The 7,241-nt window shown below is 40.3% G+C and overlaps 1 protein-coding gene across 1 annotated transcript; it reads right to left on the bottom strand.

The window, feature by feature from the left end:
- Nucleotides 1–1,130: 1,130 nt before the first annotated feature.
- On the bottom strand, nucleotides 1,131–6,640 carry LOC106011229 (sialoadhesin). The gene is made up of 5 exons (XM_035968672.1): nucleotides 6,588–6,640; nucleotides 5,434–5,726; nucleotides 4,156–4,422; nucleotides 2,941–3,204; nucleotides 1,131–1,295 (listed from the first exon to the last, which is right to left on the bottom strand). Exons 1-5 carry the CDS (start codon nucleotides 6,638–6,640, stop codon nucleotides 1,183–1,185), a joined length of 990 nt encoding a protein of 329 aa, XP_035824565.1. The 3' UTR covers nucleotides 1,131–1,182.
- Nucleotides 6,641–7,241: the final 601 nt, after the last annotated feature.

Genomic DNA, 7,241 nt, shown 5'->3' with positions numbered 1-7,241 from the left:
ACGAGCACATGGCTTTGAAATGCTGTTCCGCTGTCATCTCGCACAGGGTGGTATGCGGCCCGTGGGCCTGGTATAGTACGTTAATAGTGTTTATGTTTGACGCTGTCGTGGACAAAACACCTTTATTTTATTCACAGCGGCTTCAACGATTTTTGGTTTTCTTGTATCTGAACGATTTTGCACATAACATCAACTGTTACTCTCGCATCCTGGCGAGAATGTCATCCCTGTGCTCCTCAGAAATTCATTTCATCATTGTTTTTTTTCTTTGAGAATAAACAAATAGTACAAAAGGCGTTCTGTCAGCTTTTCAATAAACCAGGCGTTCTAACAATAAAGCCTTAAAAAAAAATTCGTTGACAGAATTCGTTTTGTTGGCGAACTTTAAAAAAGTGGCGTTTTAGCTTGATTGCTTTTTTCGTCAATAAAGCAATAGAACTGTCAGATTTCCCTCTAGAGCATTGGAAAACAAAAGGGTGCCAAGAAATAAGGTCATAATAAAGACGTTAATGTACTGTCTTTTCTAGCTGCCAAATTGTCAAAATAATTATAATAATTAAAGAAACAGACATAGGCTCATGCTACAATACTAAGGTTAAATTAAAACGTTTGCTCAAAATGTGGCCAACCTCTTTCTCCCAGACTTAGTCTCACAAGCCATAACAAAAGCCACAAGTCATTTTAATCCTTATTGCTTCTATTTCTCTAAAGAAAATTTAAGATTCTCCTCAGCAGACACACTGGTCAATATGAGACATTGGCGGACGTGCTATGATAACATTACATTTAGGCCACTGGTACATTGCCTTGAGACTACCAGCCGAGATTATCCATAAGAGAGTGTACTTTTGATTGCAAAAAAACTATGGATGAATCCCTTTGGGAAACAGCAAAGTTGTTCATTATTCAAACTTCGTTGCCTTAGAATTACAAAATGGTATCTGACATGTTTGGCCGTTTTGAGTTACTAAGACCATGAGGTCACAACCCGAGTGTTCTATTTGCTCTATCAAAATCGTAAGATTTTTCGGAGTCCTTCTCAAGATATTCAAATAATGGCATTCGAAAAAACTTGACATGTTGTGAAACTCAAAATATTATTTTACGTCAAATTTCTCAAAATTAGGTACCGAGCAGATAGAACTTTAAATTCTAAGGTAGGTTAATTCTAAATACAGTGTTTTACCATTGGTAGCTCTTGGTTCCCGTGGAAGTACTTGTGCAGGTCAAGGTCACATCAGTGCCGTCCATGAACGTCTCTGAGCTCACTGTGACCACAGGTTTGTCTGGTGTCCCTGTGCAAATGAAAATTACCACAGGGAGTAAGTTATATTTTTTTCTTCTGCTCATTCAGTAGATCTACACTTAACGTCTCTGCCAGATAAGATTAGTGTAGAACTTCTTTAGGGAGTCGTAGCTCTGTACTTGTAACGCACGTCTGCTCTTAAAACCGCACTAGATCTATACATGATACATGTACCAACAACTTTCAACTCTATTCTTTCTTAATGTAGGTGGTTATAATATTATGCCTCATTGCGTAGGTCTTAAACGTCGACGGACATCAACACAATTTACATGATTAAGGAGTCGACTTCGTCCCTGCCTGTCAGGACCAACTCAAACTGAGAGGGATAGAGTCTACATCGTCCCTGGAGAAAAACCGAGACAATCGGAAATAATTCTCTCCACATTGGAATCGTACCTAGGCGTTCTGTGAGCAACGATGAAGTGCCGAACCGCTACATCACATACTCCGATCTTCAGCTTTATAGCAACGTCCAATTTTACAAGTGAAAAAGTGGGGTTCTAGCTTGTTAGTCCGTTTTGTCTGAAGGGAGATATAACTATGAAGAGATACAAAGAATGACCAAGTTGTGTCATTCTCGATTTGTTCGGGAATAAATCAATTCGACAGTTTGGGCCGTTATCTTGGATTTATCCCTCCACTTATTCGCTCACCAGCTTGCAGTTTCAACGCAGAAGAGTAAGTTCCATAATGTATATCCTGTGAGATAAAGCAAAGTAGGTCAACAAAGTTTGCGAGAGCTAAAAACGATGGAGTTTGTTGTTGTCGTCTCCGTAAGTTCATTCTCAACTTCTGTCTTTATTCAAAACGGCTTATCCACTTATTTGGCCATCTGCTAATGTTATGAATAAACAAACGGCCTCAGAAATTCTTTTTAAAAAATATATATTCCAAAGAAGAAAGTGATTCCATGGACAGTGAGATTGAACGCGAGGAAGGAGATACACGTGTGAGTGGTACTAGACACACGGCAACACTTTCGATTTCTAGTGACGCACCTAGAGTGGGAATTTTCGAATAGTCAAAGATAAAGCCTGACATAATTTCCAAAAAAGACTTTGAAGACATTGGTAGACAGTGCACCCAGCTATTTCATTTGAATTTATAATAATAAAATAGTATAATTGGTATAGCGCATACTATCCCTGCACGACAGTAACCTCTATTGTGTTTACAGCTATATTGTTATCCCAGTAGACCCCAGAACACACAGGAACATTCGTGGCTTTCCGGGAAGCACACAGCGCAAGCAGCTGACCAAATGTTCAAATACTAACAAACTGACAAGAACTTTCTTAATCAGTATCCAGATACACATTCCCTTCAGGGTTAAGTGAGGAAAATTTGTGTTAAGTGCCTTTTCCAGGAACACAACGTCGGGCCCCTGACGGGATTCGAACCCATGATCTTACGGCTTAGCCACTGCGTCACCGACTTATAATAAAGAACAATAAGGAAAGCGATTTCGTATGAATGCGGCTCCAAATTCGTAAGACATACCTCATTTTCCAAACATCAGGAACTGACACGTGAACAACTAAATTCTAAAAGTACACGCAATTTTCATTATACTTATTGTAAGTTCAGGCTCTTAAAAAATAATGCATGATTTTGGGGGGAGGGAGTCTCACCTGATGGGGCGACTTGCACCTCGACACTAGCCACAGACTCTTCACCTGAGCCAGAGATAGCTTTACAGGAGTACCCTCCGGTGTCGGTCGAGGCAAAAGAAGATATAACGAGAGTGCTGGCTGATTCTCCACTCACAGTCCCCCCGTTTTTGGAGTAAGAAAACGTAGTGATGGCGCTGGTGGTGGTGGAGCATTCCAGAGTGACAGAGTCGCCAATTGCGAAACTACTGGGGGCCACTGTCAGGCTGGGCTGTGCAGGTGCTCCTGTTGCAAGTTCAAAGACGAGATACTTTGTTCAGGGTACCAATGCGTACTAGATCTATTAACAGTTAAATGACATAATTATATATGTAGGTCTATATAAAGTTTTTTTAGATGTTGAAATTCTTCTCGTGCACAGTACTTGAAGAATACATTAAAATGAACTGGTGCTTTTGAAAAAGGTCTTTTTGTATTGTTGTAGTTGTTTTTCTTTTTTCAAGGCGGGGGTGGAAATGGATAGCTGATTGGAGTGTTTTTCAATTTGACTGTAATTTCTTTTCAATAAATTATGGTACTTTAAAAAGTTGTGAGGTATGAATTGGCATTGATCTTTGTAGGGAACAGAAACAAATATTTCTAAAAACCTGATCAACATTTATAAACGGATTAGTGGCATTCTTTAATTAAATTTTGTAAGAGAAATGGTGCCGTAATATCTTAAAATGGGACACGTCAAGTAAAGTGTATTATGATCAAATAGTTGCGTAATACTGGGCATTTGTTATGCCGGTCATTCCATATACACAGTAGCATATCGCTAAAACATGTAGACGGTTCTCTATGAATACTGCAGACTGGTACAAACCTCAATAAATGAGACAAAAACCAAAGCTGTTAAATAAAAGAGGTACGAGAAAACGGCATGTAATGCCGACACATTTCTACATTACTAAAGTCACGGGCATTCACTGATAGTGTATACGCATATAATTACACGTTTAAACAAAATAAGTAAACAAATAATAACATGCAGTAAATCATAGTCATATATTTACACCAAGACTTAATAATGATTTTATTTTTACTCCGTATTATCGATCTTGGTTATAATTTTGGATCCACGTCTAGAAAGCTAAGTCTCATTTTGAGATATTATTGTCTGCTGTCGAAAAAACGTTAGAGGTTACTGTTCTCTTATGCTCGAAAATCAATTGTTGGGTTTTTTTTGCTTACCACTCAGCGCTACCACCCTCGCGTCACTGTATGCAGATTTGACCCCAGAATGGATGGCTGCACACGTGTAGATACCACTGTCAGTGGCCGGAGTGAAGGCAGGCAAAGTCAACACCCTGTCTGTCTCGGAGCGGGGGTCATTGTCCTGAAACCACTCGTAGGTGAGGCTGAGAGTGGAGAAAGAGCTGGACGAACAGATCAAGGTCACGTGGTCGTTGGCACTGATTGACCCTGGGGTCACGGTGATGATAGGCTTCTCAGGCACGGCTGTGGGGAAAGTTGTCAGCCTTAAAGTACAATAACATTCTCTATTAAGAGACAGGAGTTCAAGAATTCGTGCACCGATATACGATGAGCCCACAGGGCAGTTGTAGACTGATTTATACCCTTAGTAATTATTAAGTCAAATGCAAATACTACTGAAAGGAAAGTTATAAGTCAGGAAACCGTGTGGTGCATTAACAGAATCAATTTATGTGGCATCCCGTGTATTGCTGTGGGCTGTGAGGAAGTGAACTTGTCGGATAGAGTTTCAGCTTCACTCACATTCGCATTCACTGTTAGATTATCATGTTTAGAGACTAATCTTTCGCGAATATTTCGAGAATCTTCAGGATGGACACAAAGCGTATTGAGGATTCCTTATCTCTTGGGCCAGCTGAACCTTCTACGAGGCAAAAAAATATTTCATAAAAGGTGTTTCAGAAACATAAGACGGCTGACAGAGGTGGGTATAGGAGTGGGCTGATGATGGGGGAAAGGCAGGGATTATGATTAAACGAAAAACAAATGCACTAGAATCTAGATCTAGATCTAGAGACTCAAACATTAAAAGTTCGTGTATACTTTTTTCACATTTGAGGGGAGGTGAGCAGACGGCTGCAGTGCCCGAAGGTCTACGTCTTTTCATGCCTAAAGGATTTAACAGTTTGACATCTGTATTTATGCATAATGAGGATAGGTTAGGAGTGAGAGGGGAGCAGCCAATGATGCATATACCATTAGCTATAATTTCCTGTTGGACAGTGGTACACATTTTCTAGATTATTGAGAGTTACATATTGTATTAGTCCGGTTTCCCTTGTCATACATGTGCATATGAGAAAGAAACATACATGACGTATCGACATCACATATGGCATAATCCTACTCTAGATGCACGAATAACTCTGGAGCTATGACCGAATGTGTTCCCATAAAAAGTACGGCACAAAAATATACATGAAGGCAAAAGAAAAGAACAGGACAAGATACAACTGACTTCACAATTTCACCTACCGTAGATTGTTAAAGTGTATCCATTACTGGTGTCGGACGAAAAAGTCTCAGAAATGGTACAGGTGTAGCTGCCCCCATCTGTGCCCTGAGATGCTCCAGTGATCGTTAAGTCCCTGCCAGTCTCAGAGAGTGGGCTACCTGCGTCTTTTACCCACGAGTACGTGAAGGCAGAGACGGGCGAGGAGTCTGTGTTGCAGGTCAGTGTGACGTCATCACCTTCACCCACAACAGCCAGGCTTCTCGTAATGTACGGCTTGCTGATAACGGCTGTCCGACAAAAAAGAAATACGATACTTTAAAATATCATTGAAGTGTTGCAGGGTAAGTGGTCTGGTATTACTGAAAGTGAAAGATCTTGTTAGAATGTTAGTGTTTTAGCACCCATAAATGGCAGTTTGCACTGTATGCTTCCCAGGAAGTTGAATTTGTTTCAGAATGCTCTCAGGCCTCCTGGGTTAATAGTATAATAGATTGTAAAGTGCATAGAGCTTGCCGTTAAGCCGAGATCTGCGCTATATAAATGTAATCTATTATTATTACATTTAATGTGGGCTTTGAAAAGTAGTAGAAGTACTGCTATCAATGTCGTCCAATAAACTCTTAGTGTTTTAATATTGCACAGCCAGAAAGCCGACTACCGTAAGGGCTGATGGTTGTTTACTTTATTCTAATTTTCGAATCGAAAACCTCTTCATACCCAGAAAAAAAGTACTTGCCCTTGACACAGGATACCTGGTTTCCCCACCTAATTTGCCAGTAAATTTGCTTTAAAAAAAAAAGAATGAAACCACTTAAGACAGATATAGACCTGTGCTAGTTTCTTGGTCATCCGTATACAATGTTATAAACATAATGCAGTTTAACAAGATCAGATTACTGAAATCTGCTAACAACCTGGGGCATTCATAGAAAAGGTTGGTCTAGACAGAAGACTGACATACTGCTTGGAGTGCGCTGAGTAATGATTTTTTTGGTGTTGAAATACCTGGAAAAAACATCATGTACATATAGAATGGACAAAATGTGTCAATATAATATCCAACATTTCGCACTGGTATGTTTCATTATGAAATTGCCATCCTGTCAGGAGCAAGGAAGAAGGAGAGCATTTGGCTGTGAAGTAAACACACCCATTTCGTAACACCTGCAGCTACTGATTTCTCTGCCAGAAGTGGTCACATCGGCCATGGCAGAAGCCACAAGACATCTGTAACCTTTAATTCTTCGAATTTGTCTATTTCCCCACAGAAATATTATCCTCTGCAGGTGTAATAGTTATCGTCACACATTGGCGGACGAGCTATTAAATATTACGCACTAAAACATAAATGTGAGGCATTGTGATGAAACCAGAATTTCGTCAAAATTATGAATTTGAGGAAACCAAAACTTTTCCTACGTTGGGCAAATTTTATTTCTCTCTTCTCTACTCACTATTCCCTACTTTCCTAGAACTTGACATCATACTCACCGACAACTGTCATGGTCTCTGTGTTGCTGGCAACGGAGTCCACTGAACTGATGCTGGCAATACACGTGTAAGACCCAGTGTCTGAGGTGGCAGCACTTGCCAAATCGTATGTGGCGCTGGAGCCGCTTTGAACCTGGGTGCTGCCCTGTGAAAATGTGTAGGTCACAACTCCACTGCTCAGTGTTGCACATGTCAACGTCACAGATGTGCCGCTCTCAATGGTAGCATCTGTAGGAGCTCTGCTCAGGGTTGGTGTCTTGGGACGCACTGAAACCAGAAAAAAACATGCTTTCAATCACAGTCAAACGCTTCTCCTCAAACACCCATCACAATGTCT

The sequence above is a fragment of the Aplysia californica genome, unplaced genomic scaffold, assembly GCF_000002075.1.
Source record: "Aplysia californica isolate F4 #8 unplaced genomic scaffold, AplCal3.0 scaffold00074, whole genome shotgun sequence".
Taxonomy (NCBI): domain Eukaryota; kingdom Metazoa; phylum Mollusca; class Gastropoda; order Aplysiida; family Aplysiidae; genus Aplysia; species Aplysia californica.
The sequence above is the reverse complement of the archived record's forward strand: the minus strand, read 5'-3'. Positions and strand labels throughout refer to the sequence as shown.